Genomic DNA, 24,398 nt, shown 5'->3' with positions numbered 1-24,398 from the left:
GAGCAACGCACTGTCAGTTCAGTCCTGTCGCTCCACAGGTCGCATCATCCATATCTTTAAGCTTTCCCAAATCAAAGAAAGCAGCAGCTGAATTGAACAATCTAGTAACCCCCAAATGAGGCAAACCAGACCAGGTATCTTTAGATGTCAACAAATTAACTGTTTATTTAAAAAAAACTAAAATTTTAAACACTACTAAGATAAACCAATATCTAAAGACCTTATAACTTATTTAAAGAATCTAACTCCCGCATTCGCATACATATACCCAAACTGATGGTAGTTTGGTGTTTAATCAGCTGCCTGCAAAAATAGAATGACAGTAAAGTCTTTGCAGGTTTCCATTCCAGCCAAAATGGAATCTTCCAATGTGGAAACAGTCCAAGGTTGCTTGAAGGCTTCGTGATTGAGCGATGGGAAAAAAAACAAGTTCCTCAAACACAGAAAACCCAGCAGTCCAGTTCAGCAGCCGAAGTGCCACTCTTCCTTTTCCAGCAATGAACACAGATCAACTTTTTTTTTCAATTAAATAATCTGGCTTGATTTTTCAGAATTTTGAGAGATAATAAATAGGGTTTAAATAGACCGAGGGAGAGCTCTCCTATTTGCTTCACGTGCCAGAACAGTCTGTGTCAACTGTCTCTGCAAAGTCAGTTTTCAAAGTCAAACGGCAACATTGTAGGTCCTGTTGTCCCTCTCTGTATGGTTGTATCCAGGCAACCAAGATGCACCTTCACTTGGTAACTTCTGAAGCTGGCTGCCTTAAAGAAGTACTGATCTCTTACAGCCTTAAAGGCACACTGCATATTTCCTGAAGAAAATAAAAACAGGATCATGACACTTAAAAGTAGGAATATGATATGTCTATACTGGGCATGACAACTGATTTAGCCATTCACCACCAGTTCTGGCTGGGCCACATAAAGCACTATCAGGTCTTGGTTTCAGCTGTCAGAATTGCTTACTGTTCCAGGATCATCCTGGAATGCAAAGATAACCCCCAGCTTCTCTTCTCGACTGGAAACGGTGTTCTTAAAATCCTCTCCCATCTCCTCCACTCTTCCTTCAAGTGTGAGGAGCTTATGGACTTCTTTGTTTCTAAGATTGAGACCATCCAATAGCTGCCTCTGCTACTGCCCTTCCTTCCCCTAGCCCACCAGGAGAAACCTCCACTAAAGCTCCGCCTGCCCTTGCCCCAAACCCGCATTGTTCTCTCCTATCTCCCCTCATGCCCTCTCTGAGCTCACCTTGTCCGTGAGATCTACCTCATGCTCCTTTGCCCCTATTCACACTAAACTGCTGACCACCCAACTTCCCTACCTGGTTCTCATGTTAACTGATATTGTTAATTGTTCTCTCTCTTCAGATATTGTCACTCTCTCCTTCAAATCTGCTATCATCACCAATGTCCTTTCTCAGCTGCGCAGCTGGGCAACAGCCTAGGTGTTCCCACGAAGGCTGAGCGAAAGGCAGCCCCTTTAAGTTACCACATGTGCATGGCCATGCAGGAAAATTTAAAGGGCAACACAATTAAATGAATAGCCCTCGCACAACAAAAAATAATTAAAGGGAATGTTGGTCATCACCCCTCTCAAAAAAAAATCCTTGCTCCCACCGTCCTAGCAAACTACTGCCCCATCTCCAACCTCCATTTCCTCTCCAAAGTCCTTGAATTTTTTGTTGTCTCCCAAATCCATGGCCATCCTTCCTGGAACCCCATGTTTGAATCCCTCCAATAAAGGTATCTGCCCCGCCACAGTACTGAAACGGCTCTTATCAAAGTCACAAAAACCATCAGGGGCTGGATTTTACAAGCTCGCCGTTCAAAAATGGCAAACCATCCGTGCGGGCTGCACATCGCGGAGCCACCTCAATAGCGCGGCGGCTCAATTAAATGGTCAGTGCAGTCCGACCCCCCCCCCCCCCCCCCACCGCCCCGATGACGTGGAGGGGGTGGGTGGTACATCCCCAGCAAGGGCGTCAGGCACCATTGCGCAGGTGCCAATGCCATTTTTAAAGGGTTTCGAGCCCTTCCATTTCATTTCAATATTTAAAGATATAGTTAATTAAAATGGATTTAGCAAAATTAAATAAATGTTTCTAGCCCCTCTCCCACCCCCCAATAATCATACAATTCATTCCTTGCTCTCTCCCCCCTCCCAAAATACTTACTTTGTGCACCTGACCTTCCCCTGCCCCAGTTCATAAACTTTAAACTTTACCCCTTCCCACCAACCCCTAGACCAATGAAATTACTCTGACACCACTCCCCACTCCCACATTGAGAAACTTACATGCTCCCCCTTCCCCAAGATCCCCGGATGGGGATCTCAAGGCATGGGAGTTCCAGCCAGCTGAACCAATATGGTATTAGAACAGATGGCGGGAGGAGGTAAGTAATTAATTCATTTGTTTAAATAAATGTACCTGTGCAAATTTGTCTCAGATTGCTGAGTAGCGGGGAGGGGGGCTGCCACGAGGCCTCGCCGGCGGCGGCAATATCGCATCGAGGCCCATGGCAGGCCTCTTGGCGCATTTTCCGGCCCCTCCCACCCGCTGACACAACTCCTGATGTGGTGTGGGGGGTGCTGTAAAATCCAGCACTCTATATAACTGTGACAAAGATTAACTATCCTCTTTATCCTTCTCAACCTATCTGCAGCCAACTGGGTGGGACTGCATTCGCAGGGTTCCATTCTTATCCATCTATTCATAGCCAAAGAATCACCTGCAATGACTTTTCTTCCCGCCCCTGCCCCATTACCTTTGTTGTCCTCCAAGAATCTATCCTTGGCCCCTTCCTATTGCTTATTTACATGCTGTCCTCGACAACGTCATCCAAAAGCACGTGGCAGTTTTCACACGTACGCTGACAACACCCAGCTTTACCTCACTACTATCTCTCTCGACTTCTTTACTGTCCCTAAGTTATTGGACTGTTTGTCTGACACTCAGTACTGAATGAGCAGAAATTTTCTGCAATTAAATATTGGGAAGACAGAAGCCATTGTCTTTAGTCCCTGCCAGAAACTCTGTTCCCTAGCCACCAATTCCATTCCTCTCCCTCACAATTGTCTGGGGCCAAACCAGACTGTTCACAAACTTGCTGCCCCATTTGACCGAAGATGAGCTTCCAACCTCATTTTTGTGCCATCACTAACATCGCCTATTTCCATCCCCGTAACATATTCCAACTCTGCCCCTGCTGCAGCTCATCTGTTGCTCATCCATGTCTTTGTTACCACTAGACTTGACTATTCCAACGCACTCCTGGCTGGCCTCCCACATTCTACCTGCTGTAAACTTGAGGTCCACTAAAACACTGCTTATTTATTTGATTTGCGTTCTCTTGTTATACCTCCTTTTGTCTCAATGTGAATATCACTTCTGCCATTTAACCATCTCTTATTCTCCATCTCAGGACTTTAGAGGTCATTTTATTTCTTTTCCTGTCCGAGTGGTTGTTTTTCTCCCTTTCCTCCCTTCCGCTTCTGAGGATTTATCTGCACCTGAAATGTCGACCTTTGTTTTCTCCACAAATTCTGTCTGACTTGCTGAGTGTTTCCAGCATCTTCTGTTATTGTTTCAGATTCCCAGCATCTGCAGTACTTAGCATTTTGTCTATGAATGTATAATTAAACTGTGGCATGGTTAGTCTTAGTCTCGCACAGAATTGCATATTCTTGCAAATTGAAGATTCAGTGTTCTGTTGAAAATGATATATTCTAAGGTTATGTACTATTTTCTAATTGTGTATTCTAACTAAATAAAAACTATTCCTCAGCCACAGCCCCTTTTGTACAGTTGAAAATGAGCTTCTACTGAAAGCTGCAAAGGGCAATGCGAACTCCCAGGGTTAGTAACTGGTAATTAGTGAATGTCAATCACCAGTGGAATCTTTGTTTTTCTGTCGAACTGGACATCTACTCCCCAGAGCATACTCCACAGCACCAATGGTGCCTCTTGCAGATTGAAGAAGAATAATAAGAAAAACAAAACCTTTTAATTGAATGAAAACTAATACAGGTTTTTTATATTCATATTGGATTTGAAACTTGAAGATTATTCTCAGACAGAATTCCAGCTTTGTGTGGTGGAACATATACTTTTTTTTAAAATTGCCACACAAAAAAAAGCAGCCTGAAAAAATGAACATAGAATGAGTTACGTTCACAGCAGACATTGTGAAAAAATGTTGTCACCCACAAGGCAAAAATCAGATTTGTGGACAGTTGTGATATTTCTGATGGCACAAAGGACAGTAAATCTACTACCACATACCCAAGGGAAAATGCAGGGCAATGTTGTGAAGTGCATACAGAAAATAATGTCTGGAACCTGTAGCTTACAGTTGGTAGCACAGCAGCTTGCTTGTCACTTCCAACTTTCTTTGTTGTTCCCCTGAGATCATGAATCTCCAGGCTATGCTTTGGCCTTGGCGAAGACATTTAAGAGTAGATTTTCTGTGTCCTTGAATGCAGCGATGTACCTCACAAACTTCCAGCGTAGATTGGAGAATTGAGGGTAGACAGTCGTGGCTCCTCAAAATGTGTGCTTGTGATATGCAAAGTACCTTCACTTGAAAAATTTACGCTTTAATGTTTCTTGAAGACAAGGAAAATCTCTCTGAACAATCCTGCCAGCCTCCAAATAAAGTATTCTGTAAGGCAGGAAATATGTTGTACCTTCATATTGAGTGAAAATGCAGAACATGTTGGATGGGGGAAAGGTCTAGGAACATAGGAGCAGTAGTAGGTCATTCAGCCCATCGAGCCTGCTCCACCATTCAGTACGATCAAAACTGATCATCCACTTCAATGCTTTTTTCCCACATTGTCCCCATATTACTTTATGTCATAGGTATTTAGAAAACTGTCAATCTCTGCTTTGAACATACTCAATGACTGAGCTTCCATAGCCCTATGGGGTAGAGAATTCTAAAGATTCAGAACCCTCTGAGTAAAGAAATTTCTCATCTCGGTCCTAAGTGGTTTCCCCCTTATTTTGAAATTGTGTCCCCTGGTTCTAGACTCACCAACCACGGGAAACATCTTGCCTGCATCTACTCTGTCTATCTCTTTAAGTATTTTGTAGGTTTCAATGAGATCACCTCTCATTCTTCAAAACTCGAGAGAATACAGGCCCAGTTTCCTCTATCTCCCTTCTTAGGACAGCCCCGTCATCCTAGGAACAAGTCTGGTGAACCTTTGTTGAAGTCCCTCTATGGCAATAATATCCTTCCTAATGTAAGGAGACCAAAACTGCACACAGTACTCCAGGTGCAGTCTAACCAAGGTTCTGTACTACTGAAACAAGACTTTGCTACTCCTGTACTCAAATCCTCTTGCGATAAAGGCTAACATACCATTAGCCTTCCTAATTGCTTGCTGCACCTGCATGTTAGCTTTCAGTGACTTATTGACGAGGATACCCAGGTGTCCCTTTGTACATCTACACTTTCTAATCTCTTACCATTTAAGAAATACTCTGCACATCTATTCCTCCTACCAAAATGGATCACCTCACATTTTTCCACATTATATTCCATCTGCCACGTTCTTGCCCACCCACTGGCCTGAATTTTGTAAGCTCGCCGCCATTCTCAGCAGCAAGCTTGGAAGAAGGCGCAGTGCACGTGCAACTTGTATGTCACTGAGGCCCCAAGATATTTCGTGCGGGGGCTCAGTTAAATGGAGGGAGCAAAGCGGCAGCCTCCGATGACGTAAAGGGTGCGGCCACTCCGTCCCTGGCAATGACATCCGGCTCCACTGCACACGTGCCAGTGCCATTTTAATGGGATTCAAGTCATTACCGGTACCTCAAGTTTTTAAAGTCACATTGTGGGCAAAGTAAAATTGAAAAATTTAATAACAAATCGAGGCCCCTCTCCAGCGCCCACAATGACCATTTCATGTTATTTACCCACTGGAAAACCTCTTCTTCCTAATCATCAGCTTTGCCCCACGAACTTTGTAACTTTGCCTTTCAACCCTTTCCCCATCCGCTCAGTCAATGGAAGGGTTTTTCCCTGTTCTCCCCTCCGCCCTGAGAATTTCACTCCTCCCCACTCCCCACCAGTGTCTCGCCTCAGAAATCTGAACGGAGTTTCAAAGGTACAGGAGTTCCAGCCAGCGGCTGGAGTATCAGCATGGGATGGCAGCCAGGAAAAGTTAAGTTGATTTGCATGTGTTTTAATTAATTTTAATATTAAAATGAAGGCTCCACCTCTGAGCAGGTAGGTGGGGTGCCACACCGAGTCCTCGCTGCTGCCGGTAAAATGCGGCGAGGCCTTCTCGACGTCAGGGGTCATGGCAGGCCTCTCCCAGAAGAACTTTCCGAACCCCCTGCCACGACCCCCGACATCAGAGGGCTAGTAAAATTCAGCCCATTAAATCTGTCCAAATCCCCTTGAAGCTGCTTTGCATCATCCTCACAACACACATTCCCACCTAGTTTTGTGTCATCCGCGAACTTGGAAATATTGCATTTGGTCCCCACATCGAAATCATTGATACATATTGTGAACAGCTGGGGCCCAAGTATGGATCCTTGCAGTACACCACTAGTCATAGCCTGCAAACGCGAGAATGACCTATTTATTCCTACTCTCTGTTTTCTGCCTGTTAATCCTTAATCCATGCCAGTATATTACCTCCTATCCCATGTGCTTTAATTTTGTTAACCTACCTCCTGTGGGGGATTTATCAAAAACCTTCTGAAAATCCAAGTATACCACGTCCATCCTTTATCAATTCTGTTAGTAACATCCTCAAAAAACTCCCAACAGGTTCATCAAACATGATTTCCCATTCATAAATCCATATTGCCTATGCCCAATCAGATCATTGTTATCCAAGTACCCATTTATCACATCCTTTAGAATAGATTCTAGCATTTTCCCTACTACTGATGTCAGGCTAACAGGTCTGTAGTTCCCTGTTTTCTCTCTCCCTCCCTTCTTAAATAGTGGGGCTGACATTTGCTATCTTCCAATCTGTAGGAACCATCCCAGAATCTATGGAATTTTGGAAGATGATCACCAATGCATCCACTATCTCCATAGCTACCTATTTCACCACTCTGGGATATGGAATATCAGGTCCCAAGGACTTATCAACCTTCAGCCCCATTAATTTCCCCAATACAATCTTCTTACTAATACTAATTTCCTTCAATTCCTCATTCTCCCTCGTCCCTTGGATCTCTAATTCTGGGAGATTTCTTGTATCTTCCTCAGTGAAGACAGACACAAAGTTCATTTAGCTTCTCTGCCATTTCTCTATTCCCCATTATAAATTCTCCTGACTCTGTAATGGACCCACATTTGTCTGAGCCAAACATTTCTTTTTTACATACCTATAGAAGCTTTTACAATCTGTTTTTATGTGTTTTGCTAGTTTACATAAGCCAAGACATAATCTGGAGACAGTGCCAAGAGTGCATTTGGAGGGACTGGAAGATGCATTCTGACATACTAAAATGTTAATGGTTAGTTTACTTCAATCCCTCAGGAATGGATTCCATAATGGTGCCTCTCGAAGAAGGAGATGGAAGACAATTTCCACATCAGTTCTGTCAAACCAAAGTCTGTGGAGACAGGTGAGTGTCTGAGATAAGCATAGAAATGTGTTACTGCTGGCTGCATTTGCACCATTTTCTTTCGCAGCCTGGCCTGAATAACCTCAATGGATAAGCGAAGGTGGACTGCCATTGAATTAATTGATCTGTAGACAAAGTATTAAAGCTTGATACAGCACAATGTAAGCTCCTTTAATGAAAATGGAGAATGATTTTTTGTGCTGTGTGCTAGGATCTCTTTTATTTTCAATTTATATAAATGGCTTGGACATAGGCACAAGATGAAGTTTGCTGATGATACTATATTTGGAGACACATCAAACTGTGAAGAATGCAAGATTGGGAGGACATAGAGTGTTTAGTGGAGTGGGCAGGTAGGTGACAGGTGTAGTCCAACGGGGGCTTGAGAGATGTAAGGGTACAGACAAATCGATTTTTAAAAGTAAGGCAGCGAGTAGAAAATGCCAGGTAAATGGAACTCTGGATTTTAAATGTAGGGACATTGAATACAAAATCAACAAAGTGATTTGTATAAATGTATCTGTATAAGACAATGGTTAGGCCATAGTTTATTTTGTGTGAAGTTCTGGGCAATCCAGTATACATCCTTGAAAAGGGCACAGTAAAGATTCACTGGAATTATATATTACATGGTAAAGAAAGTTTTGAAAAACTGGAACAGGGAAGGTAAAGGCTGGATCTCATAGAAGTTTTAAAAACTATGAAAGGATTTTAGAGAAGCCTGAAGGAGCAGTAATGGCCACCAGCTGTGTGTCCAAAAACAGCAGCAAGGAGGTCTCCAACCCCAAGATAGAACTGTTAAAGAAAAGGTGCTATTTACCTCCAATCTGAGAGGGGCCAAAGTCAAGGGCCACCGCCAGCATTATCTGTGTTTGGATGTTCAATTGGCAAGGAGGATGATGAGGTGGAAGATCCAGTTAGGGGGTTCTGCTTCCTTATTTACTATAGCTGCCCCTTTATTGTGCCTGCCCTGAGTACAAGCACTCCATGTCTACTCCGAGGATCCCCAAGAAATCCTGGGCATATAAAGATTAGAGACCTGATGTCACAGATCTCCAACTTTCTTTACTGTCTTTTGTGCCTGGGAACTGAACATTTTGCAAGAGCACAGGAAAGGAAAATTGGTCCCATATTTCTCTTAACAGCAACTTATATTTATATAGACCCTTTAATGTAATAAAATGCCCCAAGATGCTTAATAACATTAGGTGGGTCAGTCATTCAGAGGATTCACAAAATAATTTTCCACACAAACACAGCTAATCAAATATAATTTAAATGATACAAAGATTTACTGGTTTGCTCCCCTTACCTGGAACACAATTAAATATTTTCAGTGACCTGTGTTATGATCCCATTAGGGACCATTAACTTTTAAAAAGAGGAAGTCACTTTCCCAGTTATTACTGAAAGAATTAGCCACAAGATTTCACATTTTAAATAAAAAACTTTACTGTACAAGAGTTATAGAATTATAGATTTATAGAATGGTTACAGCACAGAAGGAGGCCATTCAGCCCATCGTGTCTTGCTGGCTTTCTGCAAGAGTAACGCACCCAGTCCCACTCCCCTGCCTTTTCCCTGTAGCCCGGCAAAGTTTTTCCCTTCAGATAATTATCCAGTTCTCTTTTGAAGGTCTCGATTGAATCTGCTTCTCCCACACTCTCAGGCAGTGCATTCCAGGTCTTAACTACTCACTGCATAAAAAAGTTGTTCATGTTTCTGTTGCTTCTTTTGTCAATCATCTTAAATCGGTGTCCTCTGGTTTGGGATCCTTTGGCCAATGGGAACAGTTTCTCCCTATCTACTCTGTTCAGACACCTCATGATTTTGAACACCTCTATCAAACCTCCTCTTAATTTTCTCTTCTCCAAGGAGAACAGACCCAGCTTCTCCAATCTATCTATTTAACTGAACTTCCTCATCTCTGGAAACATTCTTGTGAATCTATCTATATGCTATCAAGTTCAGACCACCAGTTTCAGTACAGTAAGCATGAGGAGCAAGACTGTAGAAGTAGCAAGCCCGCTGAAGAATCAAAGTAAATAAAGTATTGCTTTCTCAAAAAGACTTACACAGACCGGTAATAAAAAGAACAAACTGACTTTTGGCTTATAGCTCAATTCCAACCATTCTGCTCACAAATCATTATAGTTGGCATATGGCAAGAAGTGGAAGGTTTGTGTGTGCAGTGAAACCCACAGCCTGATTCTGTAAATTCAGGTGCTTATTTAATATTTATGGATTGTATATTTAACAGAAAGAACTTTATCAGACAGTAATTTGGTCTCTGAATTGCCAAATAAATCCATAAGATGGCACCTGGCTAAACTGTAAATGTGGTAGAGTGGCTCTTTGAGGTCGTTCTCCCTAGATAGGTTCAATTACACAGGTGAGTATAACAGTAATTTAGCCTGTTCAACAGGCTTCCCAGATAATTTGTTGCACAATCCTGTTGCTCACAATGGGTGAAAAAGTTCCCTCTTTTTATTGGCTGTGGGGATGGTGGAAAGGGATTGAAGGTTGAATGTTAGAATGTTGGGGGAGAAAGTTCAGGTAGAAAATAAAGTGAGATTTGTTCATATCGTGCAATGAAAAGACCATTGGGGGTGTTGGGGAAAGGCCTCCATCACCTAAGTACGTATTCAATAAAAATTTATTATCGTGCACCTTTAAAAAATTTTAAATTTTTGCTGAGGGCTTAAAGCCCTTTAAAAATGGCGCCGGCAACGGTGCGGTGGCACCCAATGCCGTTGCCAGGGACACAGTAGTCACCCCCTCTATGTCTTTGGGGGAGGCCGCTCAGCCCCCTCTATTTAAATGAGCCCCCATGTGTAATATCAAGGAGGCTCAGGGACGGCACACTCATAAAATTCAGCCCTTAATTTCCTAAAAGTAAAATTGACCTCTAAAATATTAGTACAAACCATGAACCAGGTGATCATAAACCTGTAAGACAGATTTCCATCCAAGGACAATGCAGCATTTAGTCCATGCATGCCAAGATCTTCCTGAGCTATACTTTGTTGCTACCCTGTTCTAATGGGATTGAAATTTCTCAGGACCTCCATTGTCTCCCCTTATAGCTTCAGCAGGAGACCAGAAGAACCTACAGGAAAATAGCAGAGGCCCAGCGAAGGACAAGGAAAATGGTGGCCATGGTTAGGAAATTTCTAAGCCAAGAGTCCCTGTTGCTGAGACTGGACGGGCCCTGATATACCAATGGTAGTTGATATGTCATTTGATTCCCAAGGGTGTATATCAGTAACACTAGTGAGGTCCCCCCTCTAAACACTGGCACCTGATAGATTACATCTTGGTGCGCCAGTGTGACCTAAAGGACGTCCTGCGTACTAAAGTCATGCCCAATGCTGACTGTAATACACACCACCGGCTTGTCCATTCAAAGCTGAACTTCCACTTCAAGCCTAAGCCCAAGAACAGACCTAGAGACAACTCATCAAAGAAATTTCGAGTCAGCAAACTGCACACCTCATCTTGCAGACATAGATATCAAGCAACCTTACAGACTAGACTGGAACATCCGGATCTCACTGCTGATTCCACTCCATAAGAACTCTGGGAACACATCAAAGCTGCAGTACTGGATACTTCCAATGAGGTCATTGGACCCAGCACCAAGAAGAATAGGGACTGGTTTAATGAAAATGACGAGGAAATTCAATTCCTGCTAAAAATAAAAAGGTCAGCTCATCAGGCTCAGCTGGCCAGCCAAGAGAAAAAGACAGCCTACTGTCAAGCATGCAACACCCTTCAATGTAAACTGAGGAACATCCAAAATGACTGGTGGATTGCACTTGCGGAAAAAACTCAACTGTATGCTGATACTGACAACATAGAAGTTTCTATGAAGCATTAAAATCTGTCTATGGACCAGCATATCAAACCCAAAACCCCCTGAGGAGCGCCGATGGCAAGACCAACAAGGAGACTGTCCTGCATCGCTGGTTGGAGCACTTTGAAACTCTGTTCAGCACCACGTGCACAGTGCATGATACTGCCATCAATCGTATCCAACAACAAAGAAGAACTGGATGAGAGCCCAACTCTGGAGGAAACTGTGACCGCCATCAACCAGATGAAGAACAACAAAGCCCCGGAGCCGATGGAATTCCACCCGAAGCCTTGAAGAATGATGGCCCTGCCCTATACACCAAGCTCCATGAGTTTTTCATGGCTGACCGGGAACAGGGCAGGATTATCACCTTGTACAAAAACAAAGGAGAAACACCATACTGCTCCAACTACCATGGGATTACCTTCCTTTCTATTGCTAGGAAGATCCTGTCTAGAATACTTCTGAACAGGCTTGTGCCTACTATTGCAGAAGAAACCCTCCAGAGAGCCAGTGTGGTTTCAGAGCAAACAGAGGCACCACAGACATGGTATTACAAGAAAAGTGTCATGAGCAAAACAAAGGCCTGTACATCCCTTTCGTAGACCTCACCAAGGTATTCGACACTGTGAGCAGAGATGGACTTTGGAAAATCCTTGAAAAACTTGGATGCCCACCCAGGTTCCTGGCCATGGTGAAGCAGTTTCATGAAAATCAGTACAGACAAGTCAAGCAAAACAGCGACCTCTCAAGTCGCTTCCGTATCTCCAATGGCGTGAAGCAGGGATGTGTGTTGGCCCCGACCCTGTTCACCATCTTTTTCAGGATGATGTTGCAGCAGGCAATGGAAGACCTTAAGGAGGGAGTTTATGTAGCTTCCAGACTGATGGAGGCCTTTTCAACCTCGGGCATCTTCAGGCTCACGCAAAGACACAAGAAAAACTCATCTGTGAACTTTTTTTCACCGATGACTGTGCTGTCCTGGCCCACAGTCAGTCAGACCTGCAACGTACAACAACACATTTTTCTGAGGCAGCACAACTCTTCGGACTGAAAAACAGTTTAAAGAAAACTGAAGTTCTGCATCAGCCTGTACCCCAAGAAGAATATAGACCACCAAGCATTGTCGTCGAGGGAACCGGGCTGAATGCCATCAAGCAATTTACTTATTTGGGGAGTTTCATCTCGTTTGATGCCACCATAGACAAGGAAGTGGACAATAGGCTCTCAAAAGCAAAAAGTACATTCAGCAGACTCTACAAACATGTGTCGAGCAACCACAGCCTCGGAACACAGACCAAACTCAAAGTGTACAACGCATTGTCCTCACCACCCTTCTGTATGGCACCGAGTCATGGGTCCCATACCGCCATCATGTATGCCTTCTAGAGCGCTTCCATCAGTGCAGCATCCTCAAGATCCGCCGGCAGGACCGCATCACAAACATTGAAGTCCTGGAAACAGCCAACATCACCAGCATCGAGGCCATCCTCTTGCAAAACCAACTGCATTGGGAAGGTCACGTTGCCTGGATGGACGACAGTCGCCTGCCCAAGATCGTGTTGTTTGGAGAGCTGACCATGGGCAAATGGAACAGAGGGGCCCCATGCAAACATTTCAAGGACTCCCTGAAGAAGTCCCTCTCTGTGTGCCACATCGACCATCGCTAGTGGGAAGCGCAGGCCATAGATCTTGATGCCTGGAGATGCTTCATCAGAAGGGCTACAGGCACCTTTGAGACTGAGCGAAGAACCAGCAAGAAAGAGAAAAGGAGGAGAAGGATAGATCCAATTACATCCAGCAGCAACTACACCTTCACTTGTACCCACTGTGGGAGAATCTGCCAGTCACGGATCAGCCTGACTAGCCACCAGCGGGCCTGCAACCGATGACTACAACCTTCCCAAAATCTGCGTCTGCGAAGAAATTCCAAGAGAGTGAAGTCCAGTTAAGATAAGCAGCTGGGATCTTGAAGAGTTGAAATTTGTTTCAAATCATTTTTATAGATTGACCAGTTTACTCAGGGGAACATATCTGGGGTAAATGAATGCAAACTCTGGCAGGATCCATGCTTGTGGGAACTATCAGACATTGAAACTTAGGAACGTGGTGTTAGATAGTAAGATTGAGAAATAGTTAAGGAATGCATTTTACACAAAAGAATCAGCTATGTTGCTTTCATTTTATTACATCTGTAGTTAAAATCCTGAGAGGCTAGCATGAGTTCAAGCCAGTTGCACTACTTACAGACTTTGGTTCTGTTAACTCTGCTTCTCTTTCCACAGATGCTGCCTGACCTGCTGAGTATTTCCAACACTTTCTGTTTTATTTCAGATTTCCAGCATCTGCAGTATTTTGTTTCCAGTTACAAAGGGGTTGCATTGTGGCTGGAGCAGGTGTTTAGGCAAAGCTAATAGTAGAACTGCACAACTTGGACAACAAGTTTTGGGTATTGGCATTTCACTGTCCATCTGGCCCTTACCTGAATTTGCTGTACCATTTACACTTAAGTAACAGTAACTATCATTAGCCTCGCCCTTACATTGACAGCAAAATCCAGGCCAATGTAGCATTTCAAAATGCATATTCCTTATAATAGGAACAGGACTAGGCTATTCAGTCCCTCAAGTCTGTTTATCTATTCCAGTAGATAAGGCTGATCTCAACTACATTTACCTACTTTTGATCCATATCCCTTAACATACATATGAACATACAAATTAGAAGCAGGAATAGGCCATTCGGCCCCTCGAGCCTGCTCCGCCATATGAAAAGATCATGGCTGATCTGATTGTGGCCTCAACTCTATTTTCCTGTCTACCCCCTATACCCTTTGACTCCCTTGTTCATCAAGAATCTATCTAACAGTCTTAAAAATGTATAATCACCCTGCTACCACAGTGCTCTGGGGAAGAGAATTCCACAGACGCAGGATCCTCTGAGGGAAAAAAATTCTCCTCACCTCCATCTTAGATGGGAGACCCCTTATTTTTAAACTGTCCCCTTGTTCTTGACCGGAAGTTTACGCACCCGGTGGGAGTGGGCTGGAACAGGGCGATGGGGCGTAAGATTGTGTGGGAGCTGAAGGGTGCCGGTCCCGTCGCCTTCCCGCCCAGGCTGCAAATTTGTGAGTGGTGGGAGAGATGGCAAACGGCCCACCCGCCCCAGGCCATTTGAGGCCTGTAAGTGGGCAATTAATTACCACTTAAGGGCCTTCTTCCGCCGCCACTGGTATATTACCAGGAGCGGTTGGGCACTTAGTCAGCTGTGGAGTCCGCCCAGTAATACCTGGCAGCCTCCTTGCGGGCCAGAAAGGAGGGCCATCCTGATCAGACACTCTGTCCCCCAACAGTTCCTGCTACCCCAACTGGTGCACCTCTCCCCGCCCTCCTGATAGACTCCCAAACCCCTCACCGGGAGCCTAGCCAATTGTCCCCAGTGAGGCCCGAAACACCACTTACCATTTTCGCAGCCAGTGTCCATGATCCTCCTGAAGCTGGGTGTGGGATGTGCGCCGCAGAGCCAGCGCTATATTTCACATGGCGGCTCATTAACATGGAGGGGGCGGAACGACTGCCCGCAATGACATAGAGGGGGCGGGAACTCCGTCCTCGGCAATGGCGTCTGGCGCCACCATGCAGGCACAGCGCCATTTTCAAAGGGCTTCAAGCCCTTACAGGTAATTGTAATTTTTAAAGAGGAATGGATGGTACATTCACATTGAGAAGTTTAATAAACGATTGAACCCCCTCTCCTACCACGTCCCCCATGACCTAAGAATTCATTTATTGCCCTCTTCCCCCCCCCCCAAGAAAACCTTTCTTCCCATACCAAACATTCCCCCCAAAAACTTCGCTCCTCCCCCTTCTCCACCAGTGTTCCGCCTTGGATCTCTGAAGGCATGGGACTTCCAGCAACCAGCTGGAATATCGGCGTGGCACGGCCATTGTGGAAAGGTGAGTAATTGATCTGTGATTAGCATTTATTTAAATATTTAGGTTACTATTCCGTCGCCAAGTGGCGGGGAGGCCGCCAAGAGGCCTTACCGGCGCCGGTAAAATGGGGTGAGCCTTCCCAACATCGAGGCCTGTGTCGGGCCTCTCCCAGAAGTATTCTCCGGGCACCCTTGCCACAACATCGGGGTTTGGTAAAATCCAACCCACTTTCTCTGCATCTACTCTATCTAAACATTTTACGATTTTAAGCACCTCAATTAAATTACCCCTCAACCGTCTAAAGCCAATGGAATACAAGCCAAGTTTATGCAAACTCTCGTTCTATGCAACTAAAGCATAATTTCCTACATTACAACAGCGTCTACACTTTAAATGTACTTAATTTGCTGTGTTACGACCATGTGGTGTGACATGGATGGTTCCCACTGTTCAACTTCCCACCTGATAGCTGGAAGAAAACTTGTCACTGTCTGTTTATTTGAAAAGTAAAATACCAAGGGACTAAACTCTCCTACAAATACACTTGCAGGGTCAGGTGGGGATCAATATGCCTTATCCCAAAATTGTCGCAACTGCATCCACTCACGCATTTGCTCGCACACATACACAAACACAAGAAGAGACAGATAGAGAAGGAAGGTAACTTTTAGTGGAGGGGAAGGTAACGATAAACCTGTTGAATTCTCTTGAAAATCAAGTTCTTGAATCCTGGGATCCTTCTTCTAAAAGTTGGAGCCTGGTTGGGTTTTCTTTATCAAAGTGATTCCTGACAACGCAGCAGCCCGATGATGTCATCAGAGTGCGCCAAGCTGCGCACATGCGCAGCTACATCTTGCCAGGACTAAGTGGCGTGTGTGTGGGATGACAATGTGCACAGTGCCAACGTCATCGCGTTTCCGCGCCTGGTCCATCTTCTTGCATGCGTGATAAAGTCATCAGGTATCCAGCACCCCACTCGGCTGGAGCTCTCCCCCTCGGCAACTCGCTCCAGGCTTTGACGCTTCCTCCCCTCAGCCGCTTGCTCCAGACCTCGCTGCTCCCCCCACTTCCCTGGCTGACTGTTCCTCGCTTTGCGCCACCCTGCTCTCTGGCTGCTCGCTCCCTGCCCCCCCCTCCCCGCCACTCCAGCCGCTAGCTCCAGACCGCGCCGCTTCTCTCCTCTCGGCCACTCGCTCCGTCACCTTCTTCGGGCAGCACGTGGGGACTGATGAAACGTGGGAGCGAGCGGGCGAGAGGAGGGAAGCGGTGCAGCCTGGAACTAGCGGCTGGAGGGGGGCAGGGAAGCAAGAGGCCAGGAGAGCGGGGTGACGTGAGTGGGGAACTATCGGCCAGGGAAGTGTGGGGGGAGCAGCGAGGTCTGGAGTGAGCGGCTGAGGGGGTGAGCGGCCGGTAGGGAGCAGAAAGCGAGTAGCCGAGGGGGGAGCCAGTAGCTGTGTTCGGATGAAATCAGTCCTGGTCAGTCATATAAACGAATCACAATAACAAATTGGCAGCACATTTTATACTCTGCCCGATTTTCGATTGGGGTGACAATTTACTATCTTCCAAAGGAAATTCAATCATAAAATTCCTTTTGTATTTAATAGGATTATTGGACTACTAAATGGATTTTAGGATTACAGTTAGTATCCTATAACTACATAGTCGCATATTACTGGGCTTCCACCCAACTTATTGTCAGGTTCATTTGCTAGAACGATCTAGCCATAAGCATTTCCTGTGATAAATTGAGCAGCGCCATCTTTAATCCTGGCAGCTGCCTGAACGTCGCAGACACTGACGTTCCAGTTGAAGAGCCTGCATTTGCGCATGTGCAAGTACTGCACCACCTCGTGGTTGCATTGTCAGCAAAGCAGCCTTTCTTTATTTGCTCTCATTTTCTCTCAAGCCCATTTCTGCTTCCTCTGCATCCCTGCTATCTATCTCTATCTTGTACGAGTTACTAGACCCAAATTTATTTGGAGTTAGGGATTTGTGTATTAATTCATAGTTGTTGGCCATTTTAGCTGCTTTCTTTACTCTTGTGACTCTTTGTTCTTTGATATGGGTTCTTGGACTATTTGGGATGCTATTTCTGAACTCTCTTGTAAAATCACTTCTCTCAAATTTTCATTGTTTTGTAGCTTGAGAGATTGTATCCAGCGATCAAAAGCATACATTTAATTCTTTCTAATCCATGTAAATCTGTGTGGGTCTTTTCCGGGAGTGTCGGAATTTCTGTCTATATGCTTCTGGTACCCAGTTTATATGCACTTAGCATTGCAGTTTTAGTTTGTTCATAATCAGAGAAATTTTCTTCTGATAACAGGGTAAAAGCTTCACAGATTCATCTTATAAGAGGAGAGTCCAAAATTCTTTCAACCATTTTTGCCTGGTAGTTAGTTTCTCAAATTAGGTAAAATATGCCTCAACCTACTCCTCATTAAATTTTGGCACTAGTCTTGAGTGTCTCAGCACATCAAAGTTTTGCTCTGAATTGGGGATAAGGTTTGGACAGCTAGTAGCATTTTCATTTTGGGTTTGCAGTCTCTGTAACTCAAACCTTCGTGCTGCTTCCTCTCTTTGCATCTCCCTTTCCTGTTTTTTAGTTCTGAAATTGCATCTATTCACTTTTCAACTGCATCTCCTTTTCCTCTTTTTCCACCTGAAACTCCATTTCTTTTTAGTCTGTAACTGGATTCTAGCTAGCGTTAATTTTTTAGACTTTGATTCTAGGTTTTCTTCTTCTCGTTCAGGGGTAAGTTTAAAATGGTTGGTTAGACTTTTCACCAGATCAGGTTTCTTTGCTTTTTTGTCTGAAAGTGACTCCCATCTCTGTAACTAAGCTTTTAAAATCTTCAACACTTAATTTTTTTAACTTATCATGGGATATCTCTCCCTGCTCTACAAACTCCTTGGCATTAAATGTGGCCATCTCTTTTGGTTCTAGCACCGTAGAGAAAATAAAACAGAAGAATACGAGAAAACCTGTTTGTTTATTTTTCCACAATTTTAGAGGTCAATTTTCCTCCCGTTTTTCAAATCTCTCCTTTGTCAGATGGTTTAGATCCTGACTTCGAGCCCCCAATTTGTTATGACCACATTGTGTTACATGGGTGTTTCCCACTGTTCCACTCCCCAACTGACTGCAGCAAGTGTATTTGTATTAAAGTTTAGCCCCTTGGTGCTTTATTTTTCAAATAAACTGACAATGTCAGGTTTTCTTGTGGGTTTTAAAAACAGAAAGTCAATTGTTTATTGATCAATATGCCTTATCCTGAAACTGCATCTACTCACGTATTCACTCGCGCACGCACACATGCACACACACAGAAAGAGACAGATTGAGAAGGGAAAAAGAAAGGTTACAGTAAACTAGTTGAATTCTCGTGGAAATCAAGTTCTCGATGGATGTAAACCTGAGATGATTGCAGAATACTCTCTTGATTGAAGGTTCTGTTGAAGACAGTGGGTTACGTCTAGCTTTCACTGTTGTATAATGCAGATGTAGGATTCTGCAGCAGGGCTGGTGTGTTTTCTGGCTTGGCCAGAACACAAGCTGTTGGGATGTTGCTTCTTTCTCTCTTTCTGGGTGTCTTTTTTAAGGTCAAGCTGTTATCTCTCACTTCCTGTTCGGGGAAGCTCTGGTCTTTTCCCCATGGTAATCGTACAATGGCCCAGGACATGGCTACTTCACACCTCCTTTGTTTCAAAAGAAGGGAAGTAGAGAATTCCAAAGATACAAAGCCCTTTGAGTGAAGAAGTTTCTCCTCATCTCAGTCCTAAATGATTGACCCCTATCCTGAGACTGTGCTCCCTTGTTCTAGATTCCCCAGCCAGGGGTAACAACATCTCAGTGTCTACCCTGTCAATCCCCTTCAGAATCTTGAATGTTTCAATGAGATCACCTCTCATTATTTTAAATTCCCGAGAGTATAAGGCCCAATTTACTCAGCCTCTCATCATAGGATAATCCTCTCATCCCAGGAACCAATCTAGTGAACCTTTCACTAAACTGCCTCCAGTGCAAGTATATCCTTCCTTAAATATGGAGACCAAAACTGCATGCAGTACTCCAGATGTGTTCTCACCAAAGCCCTGTACAATTGTTGCAAGGCTTCCTTATTCCTGTACTCCAACCCCCTTGCAATAAAGGCCAAAATGCCATTTGCCTTCCTAATTGCTAGCTGTACTTGTATGCAAACTTTCTGTGCCCCTTATACAAGTACACCCAAGCCTCTTTGAACATCAACATTTAGAAGTTTCACATATTTTTTTAAAATTCTGCTTTTCTATTCTTGCTACCAAAGTGAATAACCACACACTTCCCCACGTTATGCTCCATCTGCCACCTTGTTGCCCATTCACTTAACCTGTCTGTATCTCTTTGCAGCCTCTTTATGTCCTCTGCACAGCTTACATTCCTGCCTGGCTTTATAGCGTCAGCAAATTTAGATACATTACTCTTGGTCTGTTTGTCTAAGTCTCTATGTTAATGTTGCTATAGAAAAGTTATATTGTAGACACACTTAATGTTTGTCACAATAATCTAGTAGATGTGACATGGCTGCAGAGAACAGTATCTATCCCTCTGACTGTACTGTCTCCTACCATTACCACATTCCCTTTCCTTCCCCCATCTTGACTGACCATGGTGCCATCATCAGTTTTCTCATCCATACGGGAGTTTTGCTCTCATCCATGCAGCTCGCAAGTACTTCGCAACTGTTGGATAATGGTAAAGGCCAAACCAAGTTCCTTCTGCACTTGGCTGCTAAATTGCTGCTTCAACCTATACCAGTTTACTTTTTACAATATTCCTGTATCTTCTTTCATGCTGCCTTTAACTTTCTATGATCTTCCACACACTACCCAGATTCTCCAATCTATCCATGTAACTGAATCAGCATTAATACACTTACACTTTGGTACTCCTTGCCAGCATGTTAAACTAAGAGCATTTAATGGATAAGTCATTGGTTTAACATTGCTGATGTGAAAGCAGGACATTTAGTATCAGTTTAACAAAATCAATCAATCTGCCCTCAGTACTAATATGCTTCATGATGCAAAACTTAACCTTGTACTGCAGTTTTCAGAAATTGAAGGTACAATAAAAAATTATGAAGGCAAAATACTTTGGATGCTGGAAATCCAAATTAAAAGCAGAAAATGGTGGGCTTTAGAAATAGGGGCATTGAGTATAAAAGTAAGGAAGTTATGATGGACTTTTATAAGCCTCAATTGTATTGTGTTCAATTCTGGGCACCGCACTTTAGAAAGGATGTGAAGGCTTCAGAGAGGGTGCAAAAAAGATTCAGGAGAATGATTCCAAGAATGAGAAATTTTGGTTATGTGGATAGATTGGAGAAGCTGTTCTCCTTAGAGAAGGGAAGGTTGGGAGGAGATTTAATTGAGGTGTTGAAAATCATGAGGGATCTAAACAGATAGACACAGAGAAATTGTCCCCATTGGCAGAAGTGTTGAGAACCAGAGGACGCAGATTTAAAGTGATTGGCAAAAGAACCAGAGATGACATGAGGAAAAGCTTCTTTATCCAGTGAGTGGTTAAGATCTGGAATACACTGCCTGAAAGGATGGTGGAAGCAGATTCAATTGTGGTTTTCAAAAGGGAATTGGATAAACACCTGATAAGAAAAGAATTGCAGGGCTACAGGAAAAGTGTGGGAGAGTAGGACTAGCTAAATTGGTCTTGCAGAGAGCTGGAACAGGCTCGACGGGCCGAATGGCCTCCTTTTGTGTTGTAACCATTCTGTTATTCTATGAAATACTCAGCAGGTCAGGTAGCATTGTGGAAAGAGAAACAATATTAACGTTTCAGTTCTATGAGCTTTTGTCAGAAATGGAAAAAGTTATGATGTAACAGATTTTAAGCAAGTACAGAGGCAAGGACAGGGGGCGGGGGGGCGGAAGAACAAAAGGGATGTGATGGGTGGAAGGCGGGGTAATTAAATGACAAAAGGGTTGATGGTGCAAGGCAAAAGTAAAGAAACAAAGATTGGGTCTAGAGGAAGTGTAAATGGGAAAAGCAAAATTATTATCAACAGCTGCTGTCTGATAAAATGGGCCAGAGGTTATGATGTGAAATTGTTGAACTTAATGTTGAATCTGGAAGGCTTGAAAATGCCTAATCAAAAGATGAGGTGTTGTTCCTCAAACTTCTTTGAGCTTCATTGGAACAGTGTAGGAGGTCAAGGTCAGAGTGGACGTGGGGCAGAGAATTAAAATGACAGGTGACCGGAAGCTCTGGGTCATGCTTGCAGACTGAACAGAGGTGTCCACAAAGCAGTTGCTCAATCTGCATTTGGTCTCCCAAATGTAGAGGAGACCGCATCAGGAGCATCAGATACTAAATTGAAAGAAGTGCAAGTAAATCACTGTTTCACCTAGAAGGTGTGTTTGGGGCCCTGGTGAGTAAGGAGGAGGAAAACAGGCAGGTGTTTGCACGGAAAGGTGCAGTGGGAAGGGAGAGGGTAATGGGAGTGATTGAAGAGTGGGCCATGGTGTTGCAGAGGGAATGGCCCGTTTGGAATGCTGAACGGGAGTGGAGGGGGCGATGTGTTACGTGATGGCATCATGTTGGATGTGATGGAAATAGCGAAAGATGATTTGTTAAACATTGAGGCTGGTGGGGTGGAAGGTGAGGACAAGGGGAAACCTATTGTGGTTCTGGGAGAGAGGGGAGAGCAGAAGAGCATGAAATGGACCAGACACAGTCAAGGGTCCTGTTTACCACGGTGGACGGGAATCATCAATTGACGAAAAAGAAAGCCATATTGGAAGCACTAGTATGGAATGTGGCATCATCATAAAGGTGCAACAAAATCCTAGTTTTCCAGCATTTTCTGTTTTTATTTTACAATAAAATTACAAAGATTACATTATACAGCTCTGAAAAGATTTTGCTACCTTAGAATTTCCCTAACATCTTAAAACAAATAGTATAGATGCATTTAATTATCCCTGAGCAGGGGCCCTAACAACCCCACTGCCTTGTGGGCGTCTCAGGAGAGACCAAGGCTAAGGGAGTAAACCCTAACAGAAAATCTGGAGCGGAACCCCGAAGGTGGTCATGTATCACCTTTGGCATGTTTCCGGCAGTTTCTGCAGCCATACCGGTGCCAAACATCGTGCTCTGCACTCCTTTGGACCCCACCAGGAAGGCCGAGAGGGGGGTTTTGACACTTGGGCAAGCTCCATACATCCGCCCAGGCATGCGCCATAGAGAGGTCACTCCATAGTCACCTCACCGCGGCCAAAACAACACGGAAGGCAGCAGTTACAGGTTATAAGTCCAGCTCAATTGGCGTAGAGATTGGGTGCCACAGGTTGCCTTTGTCGGTGGGAGAGGTCATCGCATCTCACTGGACAGTTACTGCCCGTCTCAAACCGGGCAGCCCCCGGTCAGTAAGGTTCTGTCTCGCCACAGTCCACCAGCTTCAATGGGTGCTTGGAGCTCAGGGTCATTGCCCGAAAAATGGACTGCAACACCGCACCAAATAGCACGACAAAAAAAGGAAAGAAGGTACCAGCCCTTCGTTTTGCAAGCTGGAACGTCGGAACTATGTGTCCTGGCCTGTCAGAAGACCATATACAAATCAGCGATTCTCGGAAGACCGCCATCATTAACAACGAGCTCAGTTGACTCAATGTGGACATTGCAGCACTTCAGGAGACACGCCTCCCTGCAAGCAGATCTCTAAGAGAGCAAGACTACACCTTCTTCTGGCAGGGTAGGGATCCTGAAGAACCAAGACAGCATGGAGTGGGCTTCGCCATCAGAAACTCTTTGCTCAGCATGATAGGGCCACCTTCAAATGGCACGGAACGCATACTGTCCATCCGACTGCTCACCACCTCTGGTCCAGTACACCCACTCAGCATCTATGCTCCAACACTCTGCTCCCCACCTGAAGCTAAAGACCAGTTCTACGAGGAACTCCATAATATCATTAGTAGCAACCCCAATACCGAACATCTATTCCTGCTGGGGGACTTTAATGCCAGGGTTGGGGCTGACCGTGACTCATGGCCCTCCTGCCTTGGGCGCTATGGCGTTGGAAGGATGAATGAGAACGGGCAGAGACTGCTGGAGTTGTGTACCTATCATAACCTCTGCATCACCAACTCGTTCTTTCATACTAAACCCTGTCACCAGGTTTCTTGATCACGTCGTTGGCACCAGCTGGACCCCATCGTCACAAGGTGAGCCTCTTTAAACAGCGTTCAAATCACACGCAGCTTCCACAGTGCGGACTGCAACACCGACCACTCCCTGGTGTGAAACAAGGTTAGACTTAAACCAAAGAAGCTGCCTCACTTCAAGCAAAAGGGCCACCCGCGCATCAACACGAGCAGAATTTCTTATCCACTGCTGTTACATAAGTTTCTAAATTCACTTGGAAAAGCCCTTCAAAACACTCCTACAGGGGATGCAGAGACCAAGTGGGCCCACATCAGAGATGCCATATATGACTCAGCTATGACCATCTATGGCAAACGTATGAAGCAGAATGCTGACTGGTTTCAATCTCACTTTGAAGAGCTGGAACCTGTCATAGCCGCTAAGCGCATTGCACTGTTGAACTACAAGAAAGCCCCCAGCGAGTTAACATCCGTAGCACTTAAAGCAGCCAGAAGCGCTGCACAAAGAACAGCCAGGCGCTGCGCAAATGACTACTGGCAACACCTATGCAGTCATATTCAGTTGGCCTCCGACACCGGAAACATCAGAGGAATGTATGATGGTAGTAAGAGAGCTTTTGGGCCAACCATCAAGAAGATCGCCCCCCTCAAATCTAAATCAGGGGACACAATCACTGACCAATGCAAGCAAATGGACTGCTGGGTGAAGCACTACCTAGAACTGTACTCCAGGGAGAATGTTGTCACTGAGACTGCCCTCAATGCAGCCCAGTCTCTGCCAGTCGTGGATGAGCTGGACGTACAGCCAACAAAATTGGAACTCAGTGATGCCATTGATTCTC

At 44.6% G+C, this 24,398-nt stretch overlaps 1 protein-coding gene across 2 annotated transcripts in view; it reads left to right on the top strand.

Annotated features, from left to right (window-relative positions):
• mocos (molybdenum cofactor sulfurase) overlaps positions 1–24,398 on the top strand; it is a 432,886-nt gene that overhangs the window by 328,944 nt on the left and 79,544 nt on the right. For both annotated transcript variants that reach the window (XM_068010709.1, XM_068010717.1), the window contains exon 10: positions 7,512–7,599. In XM_068010709.1, the coding sequence (XP_067866810.1) occupies positions 7,512–7,599 (88 nt within the window). The remainder of the gene's footprint in view (positions 1–7,511; positions 7,600–24,398) is intronic.

Source organism: Heterodontus francisci, chromosome 2 (assembly GCF_036365525.1).
Source record: "Heterodontus francisci isolate sHetFra1 chromosome 2, sHetFra1.hap1, whole genome shotgun sequence".
In the NCBI taxonomy this organism is placed as follows: Eukaryota; Metazoa; Chordata; class Chondrichthyes; order Heterodontiformes; family Heterodontidae; genus Heterodontus; species Heterodontus francisci.
The sequence above is the reverse complement of the archived record's forward strand: the minus strand, read 5'-3'. Positions and strand labels throughout refer to the sequence as shown.